Source organism: Brienomyrus brachyistius, unplaced genomic scaffold, assembly GCF_023856365.1.
Source record: "Brienomyrus brachyistius isolate T26 unplaced genomic scaffold, BBRACH_0.4 scaffold100, whole genome shotgun sequence".
Taxonomy (NCBI): domain Eukaryota; kingdom Metazoa; phylum Chordata; class Actinopteri; order Osteoglossiformes; family Mormyridae; genus Brienomyrus; species Brienomyrus brachyistius.
The window spans coordinates 234097-253391 of record NW_026042375.1 but is presented as its reverse complement, the minus strand read 5'-3'; the positions used below and the strand labels follow the sequence as shown (position 1 = coordinate 253391).

At 45.9% G+C, this 19295-nt stretch overlaps 1 protein-coding gene across 1 annotated transcript; it reads right to left on the bottom strand.

Moving 5' to 3' along the window:
* Nucleotides 1–10066: 10066 nt before the first annotated feature.
* On the bottom strand, nucleotides 10067–15762 carry il10 (interleukin 10). The gene is made up of 7 exons (XM_049004287.1): nucleotides 15601–15762; nucleotides 14821–15346; nucleotides 11999–12108; nucleotides 11789–11848; nucleotides 11360–11509; nucleotides 10638–10700; nucleotides 10067–10503 (listed from the first exon to the last, which is right to left on the bottom strand). Exons 1-7 carry the CDS (start codon nucleotides 15760–15762, stop codon nucleotides 10408–10410), a joined length of 1167 nt encoding a protein of 388 aa, XP_048860244.1. The 3' UTR covers nucleotides 10067–10407.
* Between the last annotated feature and the right edge of the window lie 3533 nt (nucleotides 15763–19295).

Sequence of the window (19295 nt, the reverse complement as noted above, 5' to 3'; positions counted from 1 at the left end):
CTTAGCATGTTTTTGGACGGTGGGGGGGAAACCGGAGTACCCGGAGGAAACCCCACGACAACATGGGGAGAACATGCAAACTCCACACACATGTGACCCAGGTGGAGACTCGAACGCGGGTCCCAGAGGTGTGAGGCAACAGTGCTAACCACTGCACCACCATGCCTCCCACCAATACACTTAAAAAAATTAAAAAATACAAATAAAGAAAGCAGGGTGAGTCACTGGAGCAGTTGGGGTTGAGGCCCTTGCTCAGGGGTCGGATGGTAACTTCCCTCAGTCAACCTTGGTATTTGAACTGGCAACCATGCTGTTACAGGCACAATGTCCAAACTCGCTAAGGGTCAGAACAATAAGTGGGGGCACCTTCAGTGGGATGTCAGTCTCTGGTAAGGTTGCACATTCTGCATGGTTGATAATGCATGAGTGTGGACTGTGGGACAGGGGAGGGGCATGCGGGTGGGCACTATTCCTGGGAACCTTTTGGAGCATCAGTAAGAATGTACGGACAAAAACACTACCAACAAATAATTTAATGCAAACCAATAAAGAATAACTTAATAAAAGCCTGAATTATATCTATACTTTTTTTTTAAGCAAGGCAAAAAATATTGAGTATTCACTGAGCAGTGCGATCTGAAATTTACCAACTCAAAATATTTTCCGATTGTATATTTAATGTTATGTCATGGAGAGCAGTAACCACATCCCAACATGCATGGCAAGGCAGAGAAATGCATCGCGAGGTCGCCTTGCTTCAACAATCTAGAAGAAAAAAGTGTGAAGAGACGGAAGGTTATTTATGACTTTATCATTGGTGAACAGACTAGAAGGTAGGATTTTGTGTCACCTTTAGTGGCACACAATGCATGTTCCATACTGCAGGAGGACAACTGGAGCACCCAGGCAGAAGCAGCACGTGTACGGTAAGATCGTGTGAGCTCCACCCCCCAGGACCTACGAGCCCCATTCGGCAACATCTGCCAGGGACACCACCTCCCCCTTACCAGTGTGACTCAGTGCCACCCTAGATTATTTTCTTAGTAAAATAGCTTTCACTGAGGTTGGTGAGTAGTTGGCTACTCTGCCCTACTTATTTATTTTTGTATTCTGTCACTTCCAGTAGCCTTGTGAGTAAGGCTATATCCCCATAATGAAATGATCATAACCTCCTGACCTTACTCACTGCAATAATGTGAAATGGCATCTACCACATGTTCGTCATTGATCTGTGCCTGCTCGTCTGTCGTATGATATTCATGTAGCAAAAGCACTGTTCCAAATTGAGAGAGCTGACAGTCCCAAAAGGGGTTTAGGCCCAATAATGCAATCACGGGTGACCCTGGGATTTGACCCAGTGACTTTCCAGTCAGGAACACAGCCATCTAACCCACTGCTGCTGCTCAGGGGATCCTCGAAATCCAGTGTCATCAAACTTTCACAACTATGAGCTAACTTCGTAGAATTCAATTTCCGGGGGTGTGCACTCGCATGTTGGTGCAGTGTTGGCTTTGACTGACGTGGCCGGCCGAAGAACACAAAATGCAGGAATGGAAGGACATGAGACAGACTTGGATGCATGAGAAGGACTGCTGGTTGTCATATGCATGGTTTATGTAGCCTGGCCTTGATTGTTAAACTGCACATTGGTATAATACCTGTTTGTGTGAGCTTTGTAACAGAGGTGCATTGGTAAGTTGCTTTTGCATTTCAAGCCAATAAATACAAAAATTAATATCTCCATATGGATTCATATACAGAACCAATCAAGTGTTAGAGCTCCATTGAATTAAGGCCTGGGACAGGGCAGGCCAGACCATTCATTAGACTGCATAATGTAAAAGGGAACCTGCCTGCATGTTCCTCCTCCTCCAGACAGTTCTTGTTCTCTTTAGAGCTGTGTATTCAGTCATTATCTTGTTGAAGGATGGAGGACTGGCCTATCAGCCAAGATAACAATGGCATGACTTGCTTTTGAAGGACATCATGATGGCCATGCCGCTTGAGATCGTCAAAGGGTTTGGTAAAGGTTAGCTTCTCTGTGACCTACAGATCGGCCCCCACACCATTACTACCTTCTCCACACCTGGCAGTGGGAAACATACATGCAGAGCTCTTGCCTTCACTGTCTTAGACGCAAAGGTAATTTCTTTGAGTGTGCCGGCATTGGCGACTTCCCAGCTTCTTGCTTGCTGCTGTGGCTGTTCTCGCAGAGGCTTAAGGAGCTTTATTCACCATGTGAATCTATGAATGGAGCTACATCCAGAGGTGTAGCAAACTTCTTGTATTGCCCATCTGTCGTCATCTATGGTGTGGCCACGTCGAGCAACATGTATTCATTTTTTATGTCTCTAAGACGGGTTTTCACCCTGTTATAATTTTTAAAAAACGAGATTCTGGGATTGTCCATGGTCAATAAACTATAATACTTGACCTTTCTGAGCCGTAGACGGGATCAGTAACATTAAGCAAAACTAAGGGTGGCCATTATGATCTGTCGCCACCAGTTGGTTGTCCGTGCTTCTGCTTTTATTGGTGAATGGGCACAGTTCCACTGTTCTCAGTAGGGTTGGGCCGGACACGGGGCTTCTCCATGCTCATCAGATACTGCTTTATCTTACATAAAGCTGAACGAGCAAACTGCTCACATCATCATAATATATAACCAGTGATTTTTTTTTCTCTCGTCTGAGATGAAATTGCTGTATCCTGGATGTGAGGAAGGAAGCGTTGAAGCAGAGGCCTTTCTTGTCATCTCGCTCTTTCAACCGGCCACATCCTGTGTCGTTTGGTAAGTGTGCACCTAGCAAAAACACTCACCTTACTCGGGATCACCTTACATTTTCTCGCGTGTCATTTGAAGGTCATTTACCTCTCCGAGCCAATAGCTGAGAGTTTCTTGGGCAAGGGCACCGAATGAATTGTTTTTTTTTTTTGTTTGTTGTTTTTTTTTTTTTTTATTGCAAGCATCCTCATTCCCATGACACCCTGTCAACTTTGCTGCCACTGGTGGTGCTAACTGTCCCTGGTGGTGCTAACTGTCCCTGGTGGTGGTAACTATGCCCAGGGCTTGTTTTTGGAAATCTCAGAATGGGTGCTAAATGTCCCTTGTTTTCAGTGTCAAAGAGCTCGTTCTGCATTAGTGAAACCTTGCTTTACTGTAACACGAATGCTGCCTGCCTGCTGGTAAGTGCTCTATTTAGGTCACTGCTAGTTAGCACATTTAGTGGCTTTGATACCCTCTCCTTTATGTCTGACCACATTGACTAATTAGTTGGCAGGTTTAATAGATAATATTAGTATATAGCCTCCTCCAGGGATGTGATCTCTGACATTGATTTTGTTGTTGGCAGTTCTGGCCAGCTTCATGAAGCCAGTGACAGCTTTGTGACTCCAGTGAGAGTATTAGAAATATTATGAAGGCACAGTCAAGGAACGAAACGATACTGTGTGTTACAAACCCGTACTACAGCAGTCCCACCAACGTTACAATGCAAGTAGTGGAAGCTGATGGTAGAAACCCTCCTTGCAGGTCCATGAGTGCTGCAACGCTTGCATGATTCTTCCTGCATGGTAAGCTGAAACGTAAATGATCCTTGCACTTAAATATACATGCTCATCTTTACAGTCTGCCGTTGGCATTCTTGTTGTGGAAACTTTTATCTTGGCACCGCATCGCCTTGGCCTGATTGCAAAGAAGTGGTTGGCTCTGGTGTGGCTCTCGAAGACGCACACGTCAGTGACACGACAGGGGAAGAAGAACGGCTCTGCCCTGCATTCGCACTCTGTGTGGAGACTGCTAAAGGCAGTACCTCCTTCGTAGTCATGGGGGGAGGGAGTTTCTACGTGAGCAAAATGGGACCGATGCGACCATACAGATGGCCCCATAACACTGTAGACACACCAAATTTCCATTTTACCTCCGTCTTCTAATGATGTTAAGGTACCTGAATCCGAAATGGAAAAAGTGCTCAGGGATCCTGAGCACAGCTGGACTGATGGGCCCAGCAGATTAGCTTATAGCAAGTTGATTACCATGCACCCGGAATCTCACCAGGGAGTAGTGCAGAGTGTTGTGGCTGTCTGTACCCTCCCACCTCTCTTTCTTTCAGTGGTTGTAGTAACATTTAGTGCTTTCCCTTTCACCTTTTCTCACTCATGCACCCGTGTCAAATGCCCTCTGCTCCTTGACCAGGTCGGAGTGGTGGGTGACTTGACCAACTTAGTAACAGTCACATCAAGAATCTTGTTTTCTGATTTTTTGTTTGTTTATATGGTTTATATGTTATTTAAAAAAATGAAAGTCATATCTGGAAGCTTGGAATGTAGACTAACAAACTGACATGCAGCTGACAGCCTTATAGAATATTTGACATAGAAACATGGTAAATGCTGCATGCAACAACCTAGGAAGGTATTCCGCTTTGGGGTTTGGGTTTAAACCATATCTCAGTAAGCCTGACACATAAACATAATAAGGGTTGTCACATTCACCTTGAAAAATGGGGTTTGGAGGGGGAGCGTGGTGGTGGTGAAGATGCTTGTTATTGTTTATTGATCTAGTGTATAGGTACTCGGTTATTTTATTTCGATGTTCAAATTTTCTCAGCCTGCACACTTGGACAATTGTGATTGGATTGGATTTTCTTGCTCTATAGGACACATCAGGAAAAGAAATTTGGAGGCTCTGGATCAATCAAATATTTGCTTCCTAGTTGCCTCTTAAGGATTTATGGAAGGTCCATCTGTAAAGGCAAAGCAGAAAGTATGATCTCCAGATGGAACAAATTAATCTTTTTAAGACAATAACTATCCTAGAAATTGGACTGCTGGAATAATATTGTCATGCCCGGCCCGTCCGCTCCTCGTGTGTGCCACGCCCCCTGATTACCCACGTGTGCTTCCCTGATCGTCTCCTGCTGTGTCCGATTACTTTGATTAGTCCTGTCCTGTTTTAAGTCCTGGTCTTACCTGTTTGCCCTGTCCGTCATCGTGGTTTGTTCTTGCCTGATGTTCGTAGGCGTCAGAGGTTTCCTGATCCCCAGTTCCCGATTAAATCCCAGTATACCCCGTATTCCGCCTGTCTGCCTGCTCCTTGCCCGCCTTACCCACACGATCACCCGCTTACCTCCGCCGTGATCGTGACAAATATTAATTAGAGTTGGAAGTTGAATGAAATTATAGTCGATTTGTCTTTCTTGCATTTTATTGTGGTGATTGTGAGCAACTGTCCCATCTCCATGGTCTGCAAAGTTGAGGGTTGGTTCTTACTCTGACTTAATGTGTGATACAGTGGGACGGGACTCTCATCTGGCTGTGGTAGTGCTATGCAGTACCAGACATTCCACAGGGTAGCTCATAATGAGTTACAACACACTCAGAAACAGAGCTGTAAAATGAAAAAGGAAAAAAGTGCCCAACACCACCAGCACCTTGCTATGTAAATGTCTGCTCACATCTCCATTTACTAAATGAGCAGGAGTAGGAGCATGAGCTCCATCCAAGCATCCAGTGACAGAGAGTCCTCTTAGACAGTTGCATTTATTGTCATTCCTGGGAAGAATGATCGTCAATATGGGTGCACAGGTTCGGTCAATAGAAGGAGGAGTCACATGTAAGTCTGCATCAAAAACAAATATCTTATTACACGTAGGACAAAAATAGTTTCCATGCACCAAATATCTTTCATGGGAGGGGCCTGAAAGAAGGGCTTGACTGGGCCACAGACCTATTAATAATAATACTGTTAACTGTCAATAAAAGTTGTGGATGCAGTAGCAGACAGATGGGGGACACTGAGGTGTGACAGATTGTCCTGTAAACGGTCAGGAATGATGGTGGCGAAAGCTTAACTCTACAAACAGCATAGCTGCATGTCTCAGGGTCATCCAGATGCTGCCAGATGGAGTTCAGCGGAAGACTAGCCCATTCATCTCATCATTTTGAGTATTGTGACATGGTCTCAACACTTGCTTTCTAGCATAATTAACATATATTCCATCAATGTATGAGTTTGTTGTTGCCGTCATTGATCATTATACCTGTCACATGCTCCTTAACCATCAGTAAAACAATTTGCTCATTATAATCCGAAAAACTCAAAACCACCTGTCATATTCTACCGTTTTCTACATAAGAATTTAAAAATATTGTGATCAGTATCAATATTGTGAAAATCTCTAAAAACATCATGATTCATTATATCATATCAGTGTTTCCTAGTGTTACGCCATACAATGAAAACATGATTTGTTTATTAAAATTAGATTTCAGCTTGCAGGCCATTCGATTTGTTACATTTGTTCATGCTCAAAGTGAAAAGGGTTATATTTTTGCTCATTTTTGGTTGTTTTTTTTTAATATCCGTAACTCTTGCCCTGGATTTGATAAAATACTTTTGATTAGGAAGAAGACAGACAGAAGTAAACGTAAGTAAGTAAATGAACTGCATTTTCGCTCGCACCATACAACAGTACAACAACGGATGCATAGCTGAACGAAATTGCGTATCTTCAGGCACAATGTGCAGACATAAAGAGACAAGTGCATATAGACAACATACAGATATTACAACAAAATTTCACTTTTTGTAAGACAGCATAAGGCAGCGTAGGACAGACACTAAATGTACAAAACAATACACATATGCAGAAATGTAAAACCAGTCAGTGGTGAATATGATGAAAATAAAAATATTGCACATCATTTCACAGTGGTGGTAATACCAATCACAATTAGTAATTAATTAATTCCAATTAGTAATTAATTTGTGAGGATGACCCATATACTCCTCTTTGTGTTAATGTTACATTAACAAAGATTTATTATTGCAAATTTTAATGTTAAGTGCAATTAATTGGGATTAATCAAAGAAAACTGTGATTAGCAATTTTTTAAACCAATTCATAGCCCTAATATAAATACAAACACGTACCTCAAAACTCTGCCACACGATAGCGGTGAGTTTGACGCAAACGTTGAGCTTCTCCGTAAATATCCTGGCAGCCAAGATTACGCAAAGCTGCAAATGTTCAATTATTCAGGTAGTGTGATATTTCTTCATGTCTGTTTTTTTTCCTTCCTTATGCTTGTCAGTGGAGTATGACATAAGTTTGCCTTCTGCATATGCTTTGCCTGTTAAATAGGTAATTATACATTCATAAGAGGTGTATGTGTGACATACAAAGGCATGGAGGTCTTGAGCGTGGAGAAATAATCTGTCGTAGTACATTTCCCTGTTGCTCCCCGGAGTCACAGACTTGTGGTGCTTTTCCATTAGCTAGTAAGCCGGGCCACATGAGCACCAGCACGGCTCACTTCATTTAACAAGCTGAAAAGGGCCATATCGCCAGCTATTGTAGCGAAATCAATCATACTTCGGTCAATAAATCGATTCCCCTATCGTACATGTATACTGGGACAAGGACAGTAGTTTGATTAAATGGCACAGTTGAGCTAAAACCGTGGCTGTGCATGTAAATGTACTGAGCTAAGCTAGACTCTCTGTATCCGTGTGTGGCAGTTTTGAATGTTTTGTTCAGTGCATACTTTGTCCTTTTCCAAGCAACACGATCACCACTCCTATAAGCCTCTTCCTTGGCTGCGTGCATTTTCCTGAGCTCATTACAGAACCAGGGTTTGTTGTTGTTTGATGGGATAGTCTTTGATGGAATGAAGGTCTCTTCACATGTAAAAGGAGACTGCATCTACATAGTTGTTATTTGCAGATTTGAAGCAGTCCCAGCTGACTGAATCCTGACATTCTGTGAAGTCCTCCATAGCAGTATTTCCCAACCCGGTCCTGGTGTTCTTTGCTTTTAAGGCTTCATTTTTCCATCTGTGGACATATAGCTGATGTGACTGGCCAAAAGGCTGCAATTACATCTGATCAGTTCAAAGGACATTCTCCCAGAAACTCTGTGAATTGCCAATGTGCATTTTTCCTAATTCCAATTTGGCTTTTCTGTGTTTCACTTTCAATAAGTAGAGGCATCCTGGGTCTTCTTCCATGGAGCCCATTACTGTTCCAATGGAGATGGATGGTGCAGTAACTAAAAATATATAGGATAAGCGGTTTGGAAAATGGATGGATGGATTATAAGTATCTTTTTGTGATATCGGCTTTACTTTACCCCCAAATACTTGGTTTCCTTAAATAAATTAACCTTCCTTTGTTATTTACCATTATATGTTGTGTGGCGCATTTTTCTCTGCTCTGGCTGAGAAGTGAATGTGGAAGACTCTGTCCAAACCCTAGACGACTAACTTAAACTGGGATCCTTGTCCAGGATCACAGTGGAATTGTGATGACTGAGATATCATGGAAGAATCCATCCAGACACAGTGTTGTTGGAATGCATTAAATGATGTTCCTAGATAACACTACTACATAATAATCCGGGAGCTCATCTATAAAAACGTTAGTACATTCTTGAGGAAGAAAAAATGCGTGTATGTATGAAAACTCTATGGTGGTACAAACAATACAAGTCAGATTCATAAACCTTTGTGTAAACAGAGATACGCATTATAAAGGTTATAAATCCCACTTATCGTAAAAGCATTTTGACCGTCCCAGTCCCATTACCCTAAATCGGCACTGCAAATTAGCCTCATGTAAATATAAACATGCATAAGCCTACAGTATACTAGGTTTGTAACAGCATTTCATAGACAATGCAGACAAAAGTTGGGAAAAAAGGAATGTCTAAGAATATGAAGTGCAGACTTTAGTGTGTCTGAAGTAGAGGAATTACAGACCACTTTATTTGGTACTGCAATACGGGGGTACCAAACAAAATGTCGATTGGCGGCATGTGACTGTCAGTGCAGTCAGCTCAGCAAGCTGGCCATGTATGAGATGTCTGTCAGATATATATGTATATACCCTACATAATGTGACATACATTTCTGATGGCATCACCGCTGACCTGCACGTGAATGGAATAAAGCTACTTCTCTTCACAAAAGCAGCTTCATATTCTGATGGTGCTCTCATTACAATGCGCATTCAGTTGATAGCACTGATGACATTAGGAAAGCTGGACATTCACACAAATTGCATTGTAATGTTTGCCTGTATACTGTCTTTATAAATGAGCTCCCTGGTGTGTTTTTATAATGGAAGCAGTTTTCCTTATAATGTGTTTAGGGAAACATTTGCATATACTGATGGTGAATGATCTACAGTAAAAACATTGACATCATCTCTACTTTAGATGTTTTTAGTGTCATTTATACACCAGATTTTTGTCAACTTCTGCATGTTAAGTTAAAGTAAAAGGATCTATTACTGGAACAATCAGGCGTATGCAGGTCACACCGACATGCCTTATGCCAGTCTGTTGTTGCTGGTGCAGTCTTTTATGCTGTGGTGCGTTGGCGCTGCCAAAAAGCGCAGGAAAGTCATCAAGAAAGCCAGCTGAATTCTAGGAGTCAGTCCGGACTCACTGGAGGCTGTGGTGGGACAATGTTCATATTCAATGCTGGCCACAAAAACCTGGACAAGGAGGTGAACTGGTTGTCAGTAGCTGTGCCACTTGTTCTTTAGACCAAGTATTCCACCTGAAGCTAAGTAGGTTTGGGCCTGGCCAGTACTTGGATGGGACACCAACTAGGAAAGCTGGGTTGCTGCCGGAAGAGGTGTTGGTGTGGCCAGCAGGTTAGCCCATCCTGTGGTCTGTGTGGACCCCAGTGCAGCGATGGGGACACTGTGCTTTGAAAATGGTGCCGTCCTTCGGATGAGATGTAGCACTGAGATCCTGATTCTCTGAGGTCATAAAAGATCCCTGGGTTTCCTTTGAAAGGGTAGGGGTGGTACCCCGACACCCTGGTTAAACTGCTCGTTGCGGCTCTATCGAATCTGGCCTCCTAATCATCTCCTATATTTAACTGGTGAATTTTCTTCTGCCCATTCACCACCTTAGCTACTGTGTGGTTGGTGTACTGGTGCAGAATGGCGTCATCCAGGTGGGGGGCTACACTGTGGTGGTGAATGAAGTGGTTCCCCTGTGTGTCTTGAAGATCTTTGGGTGTTGTGAAAATCACCATATAAATGCAACATTCGTTCATTAAATGTACCATTTATTAACACTTAAATACTCAAATATAAATATTAAAAAATAAAAAAAAACATTATAAAATGTATAAACCAAGAAATAATACCCAAGTGCCCAAACAGAATATCATAAATCTCCATTAATAAGAAATAAATAGAAATATCCAACAAATAGTGCAAATGCAAAACTCATTTGATATAAATCAGTTCGAATCGAACTTTGCTTTTCCATATATGTCCGGGCAGCCCAGGCCACACAAAGCTACAAATGTTTAAGGATTTCGGTAGTGTGATAATTCTTTAAAATCAAGCTTTGTTCTGGTCCAGGGTGCCAGTCCTGTAGCAGGCTGTCATTTTCTGCTCCTTTTTGAAACCAGATACTCCTCAATGTAATTAAAGAGCAAGTCCAGTTCTCCCATGGCTTTGTACAGCCCATCAACATTCATCTGTAAAGAGAGATGAAACAGACTGGTCAGTATGGACTCGTATAAACACAAGGTCTTACTACAGTAACAGTGCATAAGGCAATCCACCGCTGAGACTCATCTCAGTGTGTAGAGGAGCACATGCTAACACTTACGTTTTTGTATGTAGACGTGATGATTTCGAGGGAAAAGGGTTTCTTGCAGGAAAAGTACTTTTTCTGTAAAAAATAAAAACATTGAAATGAGCATCGAGTAGTATTCTCGTTGTTCCGGCTGAAATGAGTAATTTGTGACGAGGCACAAATGAATGCAGATCTTTCTGTGCTTTTATTATTAATAAAATTAATTATTATGGAACCAGTACTGATCATGTTCCACTTCAAAAACTTGCTTAATGCACAATGAATAGAGCCACGTACAAGCCTAACAGAATTTAAAACATATGGTGTTTAAATCACTCAAACTATTATTCCACAGTAGTATTATATGTGATTACTTATTAAATACTATATTTTTTAGTAACAAAATTATTTTTAACTGAGTAAACTACCGTAAATTTAAGACTTTTATTAAAGACGGATATGCTCTTAACACCATGGTTAACAGCTCCCCGCATTAAAAAGGCTCGATATTTTTCTAAAGTGAGACGCGAAAAATAACCGCTACTGACTCAACCTAAAAACCGAGATGAATCAGCAAGACAAGGCAAACGCGAAATATTGATAGAGCGCTCGGCTCATTTCACAGAAGGACGAGCCTTTGCGTTGAAGTGCGAGGAGTCCGAGTTGCTGGCAAATCCTTTACAATCCCGATTGCCGCCTGCTGCGGCGGGATGCGGTTCCCAGACGGAGGGCGGCGCTGGTCTCAGGACACTTACGCAGGCGATTACGTCTTTCTTCAGGCCGCTGAAGATGCCCGAGATGATGCTGATGTCAGGCTTATGGGGCGCTTTCGTGGCCGCCGTCGGCAGGACCGTGTCCAGGTAAAACCGAAGGATGTCATTCATTGCGTGGCACCCGGAGGGGCTCTACAGAGACACGGCAGGGGGGAGTGTGAGATCATGACCCGCAGCCCTTTCCAAATGTAGTAATATCTAGCAGAAGAAGCCAGGCTTTCTGCCGGCTGCTCATGCCAGAGCGCGTTTGTTTTCGCGTATGGAGATGTCATGTTTCACTGACATCAACAAGATCCGACGAGGCCCCCATCAGTTAATAAATGCTATTGCATTGGATAACGACTGATACCCTATGTACATGTAAACATATTAGACAGATAATTGAAGTAATAAAGAAAAAAAAATACTTACTTTAAAGTCTTGAAGAATTGTCTCATCTAGTAGTGCAGTATCTGTGTTGTCATTGGCTTCCTGGAAACATAAAGAAAATAGGAAAAATTGGTATATTTACTATTAAAACAATGAATAAATTATGTTAAACTTTACAGAAATATGTTTAAAAAAATATCTAAATTAAGATGTAGCCCATAGCAAAGTCACCTGCATGTTCGTAATACTTACATAATAATTCTTTATCCTGGAATAAGTTTTTCGAAGTTCCTTAAGTTTTGCAGGAAAACCCTCGACGAACTTGTCGCAGTGTATGCAGTCAGCAGGATTGTAAAACACTACTGCAATAGTAAAAAATGATAAAGTGAAAGGCGAGAAAAGCATTCTTGCTCTCAGTTGTTTATATTATCTTCTCTGAAATTTGAGAAGGCTTGAAGGAGTCAAGGTAGCAAGTGTGGAAACAGCTTCATTTATACTGGTTCACTTCCTGACACGTAGCACTATGTGCTTAGGTCATCAATATAATTTGATGTCAAACTGGAAAATGTTATACCATAATAATGAGGAAATACTGCCTAATGACGACAATATTAATAAATGTTATCATCATTATTATTATTATTATCTTTATTATCTATTGTTATTGTTATTATCTTTATTATTATTATTGAGATGTCATTGTTTGGTCAGTTATAGTTGTAATGATAGGCCAATATGATTTGACAAACACATTTTTTATTTTATTGTATTAAAAGTTATAACGTGATGGAAGCAGCCGTCTCATCACCACCAGTGTTTATTATAGTATGTTTAAAGGAACATTGGCATATACTGACACGAGAATGTGAATAATCCACAGTAATTAATTCGGTATGATCTCTTTAATTAATGTTGTTAGACTTCCATGTATGAGGCGAGTTTTGGTGCTTGTATGACTGTCAGCCATCAGTGCTGAAATGATATGTCTCTCTGACCTAAAAGAAAACTACTTATGAATTGTTCTGTGCTTCGACTTTCATGCACACCTATAATTTGATTTCCTATGCAAGGAATATAATGTAAAATATTTTTTCAACTAATTTGTAGTCACAGACAATATATTTATTTACGTTATTTTTCATATTAATATGTTGATATTGTGATTTTTATTTAGGAATTGAAATATAATGCCATTCTACACGAGTCTTTCGGCTTTTTCAGCGTTTTCTCTAATTCCCACAGAGGAAATTATTATTTTTTTCAGTTAATAATTTCTGTTAACTTAAATGAAGTGCGGAGCATATAAGAAACCACAATGACTATATAACTGTTTGGAAATTGTGATTTCTTTTTTTCCCCCAGATGCCAGGGCAGCTAATATAACTACTATTAGGACTTTCACACTCGTACGGAGCATGCCGACCAGCCGTAACCGAACCTGGCAAACGGTGACGTTTACGCGCCACCTACTGTTCAGGATCAAAAACACAGTTTTTTGTTTTGAACTTAATTAAATATCGACGAAGATTCGCTAGCTAGCTGTTTTTATAATTTACATGGCAGCACTCGAGGTTCATATATCTCTTAAAATGCTGATAATACGTTATTCTTGCTCGGATTTTACACCTTTATGACCGGAACTGAATGTTCTCATTTAACTCTGCTTCATTCTTTTATGTTTCTTTTTTTCCCAACTTGATTATTTAAGCTAATTGTCTGATATTTGTCCAGGGCCTCCATTAGACCTATTTTAGGGGGGCTTTACCCCCACCCCCCAAGTAAGTCATGAATAACGTTGTATCTTAAATATGTTTGCCATGGTGCTGAGAAGCCAGATTCAAGTCAAATCGCTGGGCTTGTGTGCAAAGTCCCACAACAGCTGCAGCCAAACAACGCAAATAAAAACAAATGGTGCAAAATTAAGTTTACAAAATGCATTATAATATAGAGCATTGTAATAATAATTTGTGAATTACACTCATGTACCCTTTTAACAACAATAATACAACAATAAATGTATTAAACAACCATATAAATATGAGTATGGATGGTGGTGAATGGGGTCACAAGACTAAGGAATATTTACTGACCTTTTTCTTCTTTGGCTATTTCAGAGAGACTTAAGGCATTTGTTTGATGCTGAATGTAGTTAGTAAGGTACTGCCTGGGTACCGGTAGCAGTTTGTGTCAGGGCTCGGCTTTTGGCCCCTGTCTCCAAGGGCGATTCTGCCAAAGGTCTGTGTCGTGGGAACAGACAGCTCTGGCTCTCGGGGTTTCACGCACCCAGGGCACCTCCAGCGAGGTGTGAACTGCTGATTTAGGAAACTATGAAAGTTACGAAGGTCTAATAAACGTCAATGAACTCTGCAGTTTCTGCAGAATGCTTTCTGGCACGTTCAGCGATTCTCCGTCGGTCCTGAAGGCCTTAAAAGAGTCTCCAGGGCCCATTTTCCTTCTGGAGTGTGTGTACATTGGCAGACAGAGCTTTCCGTACTAAGTGGTGATTTTCAGTTCCTGTTTATATCTCCTAATGACTGAGATATTTATCTGGAGCAGGTACTTTGGAAAAATTGAGACACTGTTATGAATTATGCATGTTCACTATGCAGATATGACAAAAGGCAAGAGACAAACTGGATGGGATACCAGTCCATCACAGCAAAACATGATGCATAGAATATCAGTACCCGGAGGAAACCCCACGACGACATGGGGAGAACATGCAAACTCCACACACATGTGACCCAGGCGGAGACTCGAACCCGGGTCCCAGAGGTGTGAGGCAACAGTGCTAACCACTGCACCACCCTTAATGATAAAATAATAAATATTATTGTCACAGTGTAATTGTCATGACCCGGCTCGTCGGCTCCTCGTGTGTGCCACGCCCCCTGATTACCCGCGTGTGCGTCCCTGATTGTCTCCAGCCTTGTCTGATTACTTTGCTTAGTCTTGTCCTGTTTTAAGTCCTGGTCTTGCCTGTTACCCTTGTCCGTCATTGTGGATGATTGTTAGTCCCTGTCCGATGCTCCCTAGTCCCCGTTACTTTAATAAAACCCCGTTATTCCCCGTACCTGGTTTCCCTTGCCTGTTTCCCGCACGATCGCCGTCTCCAGTATTTCCGGATCGTGACAGAATGACGGACCAACAGAAGAAGAGTAAGCGGAGGAAGAAGAGGGTCCCAGAGGAGACAATCCGTCTGGGAGCCTGCTCGCTCTCCCCTACATGGCTCCCTCCAGAGAACGAGGAAAAGGTACCCGAACTGGCTACTGCCCTGGAGCCGGTCCGAAGGAAGGAGTGCCCCGTAGCGATGTTATGGCCATCGAGCGAGGACGAAGAGGAGGAGCTCTTCCTCTTCCCGGACCCGGAGCCACACACTGGAGAGCAGCGACCGCCTTTAGGGCGGTACCTCTTTCGGCCCGAGCGGCTGGCTAACCGAGGTGTCAGAGCGATGAGGGACGTTATTCCCCGGGTACCCCGCGCTCTGATAAGGGCTACTTCTGCCCTACCCGCGCCGGACGTCCCAGTTCCACCTCCCGCGGCAGCCACCCCGGAGGCGTATCCCTCGCCTCTCCCAGGGAAGACGGCAGCCCTCGCCAATCAATTCTTCGCCCTCCAGGGGCTGTTCTGGAGGGCGTTAGCGGAGGTGGCACCTCCAGTGAGCGATGAGGTGGAAGCGCTCACTGTCCGTCTGAGAAGGGGCTTCGACGCGTTTACTCCCGCCTCCGAGCGGGAGGACCTCGACCGGCTGGCAGGGGACCTCAAACAGCTTCTCCAGCTACAGAGGGCCTCTGTTTCCCCGTCGGAGCAGCCGACTCTGACGGCGGAACCCGAGCCGGAGCAGCCGTCCCTACCGGCGGACCCCGCTCCGGGACAGTCGCCGCTGCCCGCAACACCAGCGTCCATCCAGCCGCCGTCGCCGATGATTGCACAGCAGTCGCTGCCACCGTCTGTGCAGCCGCCGCCTTTACCCGCGCAGCTGCTGCCTCTGCCTGCGCAACAACCTCCGCAGTCATCTCTGCAATCGGCTCCAGCGCCCGATCCGCTGCCCTTGCCTGCGGCTCCGGCGCCTGAGCAGCCGCCTTCGCTCCCTGACGCGCCCGGAGACGCGCGCCTTGGAGAGGGGGCTCCCACAGGGGAACGACCGCCTCTGCCGGTGGACCCCGCGCCCGAGCAACCGCTCCCGCCTGCGCACCCGCCTGCGCAGCCGCCTTCGCTGCCTGCGCAGCCGCTGCCGCCTGCTGTTCCAGAGCCAGCACTTCCCGTGCCTGCAGCAGCTCCAGCGTCCACGCCCGAGGCGCCCCCTGACCGCGCTGCTGCAGCCCCAGAGGCGCTCCCTCCGCCTGCTGCAGCTCCTGTCCCTGACTGCGTTCCAGTTCCTGTCCCTGACTGCGTTCCAGTTCCTGTCCCTGACTGCGTTCCAGTTCCTGCAGAGGCGCCCCCTCTGCAGCCGCCTGCTGCAGCTCCCGGGCAGGCGCCCCCACTGCAGCCAGCTCCTGTTCCTGACCGCGCTCCAGTTCCTGACCGCGCTCCAGTTCCTGCAGAGGCGCCCCCTCTGCAGCCGCCTGCTGCAGCTCCCGGGCAGGCGCCCCATCTGCAGTCGCCTGCTGCAGCTCCCGGGCAGGCGCCCCCACTGCAGCCAGCTCCAGTTCCTGACCGCGCTCCAGTTCCTGACCGCGCTCCAGTTCCTGCAGAGGCGCCCCCTCTGCAGCCGCCTGCTGCAGCTCCCGGGCAGGCGCCCCCTCTGCAGCCGCCTGCTGCAGCTCCCGGGCAGGCGCCCCCACTGCAGCCAGCTCCTGTTCCTGACCGCGCTCCTGTTCCTGACCGCGCTCCTGTTCCTGACCGCGCTCCAGTTTCTGACCGCGCTCCAGTTTCTGACCGCGCTCCAGTTTCTGACCGCGCTCCAGTTTCTGACCGCGCTCCAGTTTCTGACCGCGCTCCAGTTTCTGACCGCGCTCCTGTTTCTGACCGTGTTCCTGTCCCGGCGCCCCGGCAGCCTGCTGCAGCTCCAGAGGCGCCCGCTCTCCCTGCTGCAGCTCCAGAGGCGCCCGCTCCCCCTGCAGCAGCTCCAGTCCCTGTCCTAGTCCCCGAGGTGGTCCCGGACAACTCCATCTTGGCTCCTCCCTCTTCGGAGGTGGAGCTGGAATGGGACCCCTCGGGGACAGAACTTGTAACCCCTTGTCCCTCGCCCCAGCGACATCAACCCCGACCTCGGGTCGGCCTGTCTGTGTCCCGCAGGGGAAGGGGACACAGACGCAGGGCTGGGGTCCCGCCCGCCCTGCCCCCTGGCTCGCCCTCCCTCGCCTGCGCTGGGGCTCGGTTGGTGCCCGTGGGTCCTGGCCCTCCGGGTCGGCTGTCGCCTGCGGGTCCCCCTCCGAGGCCTCGTCGCCCTGCCTCGCTCCCCTCTCCAGAGCCTGGTCGGTCACCTGCGGGCTCCCCGACGGCGGCTCCTCGGTTGCCTGCGGGGCCCCTACCTCCGGCCCTCCGCCGGACGTCGCCGCCTGCTGCGGCTCCCCCCTCCTCCGGGCCTTCGCCGTGGGCCCCTCCTGCTCCCTCGTCCCCTTCCCCGGTGCTCCCTCCTGCTCCCTCCCTGGCCCCTCCGCGGGTCCCTCGCCCTGTCTCCTCGGCCCCTCCGGGGTCCCCTCCGGCTCCGGCCTCCCGGCCGCCTGCGGCCCCTCCGGCTGCCTCCCGTCGCCCGCTTAGGCTCCCTCGGGCTCCCCTTGGTACCCCCTCCTTCTCGCCCTATGCCTCTGCCTTCGTACCTCATGTCTTTGCCCCGTCTGCTTTTGTTACTCGCCCGTCTGTTCCGCCCTTTCCTGCTCCTCGTTTCCCGATGTTCCCTCCTTGCACTCCCGCTCCTAGTGTCCCGCCTGTCCCTCCTGTCTCTCCCTTCCTGGTCTGTCTCTCCGCTTTCCCGGTCCTGTGTCAAGTCGTGTCTTACGTTCTGTCTCTCGCTATGTTTTGTGCCTCTGTCCTGTTTCCGGTCTCTCGTTAGTTTTGTTCTTTTCTCGGTCCCGGTTCCTGTGTCCCGTTCGTCGCCTCCTCCCTGGCGCGCCCGGTGAAGCGCGCCTTTGGGGGGGGGTTCTGTCATGACCCGGCTCGTCGGCTCCTCGTGTGTGCCACGCCCCCTGATTACCCGCGTGTGCGTCCCTGATTGTCTCCAGCCTTGTCTGATTACTTTGCTTAGTCTTGTCCTGTTTTAAGTCCTGGTCTTGCCTGTTACCCTTGTCCGTCATTGTGGATGATTGTTAGTCCCTGTCCGATGCTCCCTAGTCCCCGTTACTTTAATAAAACCCCGTTATTCCCCGTACCTGGTTTCCCTTGCCTGTTTCCCGCACGATCGCCGTCTCCAGTATTTCCGGATCGTGACAGTAATAAATCATTTTTGGACACTGGATTGTCAGACACCTTAAATCTTCATGTCTGAATGAGTATAAGAAAGTTGAACCACACACACACACATGTGTTAATCCTACTATTCCAGTCATTCATCAGCTGGCTCTCCTGCATTCAGTATCATCCTCCATACATTGGATATTTATTCTTCCTCTCACCTTGAAGCAGAACATTTCAGTAATATAAAGTTCTCTTGTAATGAAGGAAAATACATGTATTAATAATGTTAAACGACAGGCTGTGATTGGGGGTCCACACAGGGACAAGATCAATCCCACACTAAGGGGGTACATGATAAATGAATGATGTCTCATTCATGAATTTGAGGGAGTTATAATCAACATCATCATCACTTTATTAATCCCCATGGGGAAATTGTCTTTGCGCCTCCTTGAACCTTTGTAGGGTAAGTTGTACGCCTCCCTCAGCTTCCTCTTTTTGTAAACGAGTTGTCCATGAAGGACAGCCACCCGTGGCAGTGCCCAGGGAGCTGGGGGTTGATGGACTTTGCTCAAAGACCCACAGACCGGCTGAGGCTGGGTTTAAACTGGTGATCTTGTGATTACAAGCACACAGGCTTAGTTGGTGCAGCAAATCAGTAGATAGGACAGCGATAAGCTGACTGTAGCTAGAAAGGCTGTTCAAAGTTTTCACATTTTTTTCATATTGAATAGTGGCAAAAAGATAGCCGCAATTTATTTATTTCATTATACAGTCGCCAAAATAAGCTTATGACTCCTGTGTTTAGAAAGTTGCAAAGGATGAAAAACTGTAGATTATGTTATGTTGACAATAAATAAGACCAGTGCAACCTATATGTCTAACAATGTTTCAAAAACAAGGAAGGCTCACTGCTATATTTAATGGCTCCCTTTTTTCTAGGAAGTTAAAGAAGCTGCTTTCTTCTCAGGGGCAGGGGTTTCCAGGAAAGAAGCAGCATGGAGGTGAATGTTTCAGATGAGTCCACACACCTCACTCTTTGTTCCAGTGTGAGACCGCAGTGGTTGTGAGGGTAAGAGTTAGATGAGGAGATGGGGTTAGCGCACTTTATAACTGTGAGGTTATTGTTACTGGAAATTATTTTCAAAGATCTGCAGAGCAGATCCGTGTGCAGCCCTCCCTCTGAACCACTAAAGGAGAAATGCAGTGTGAA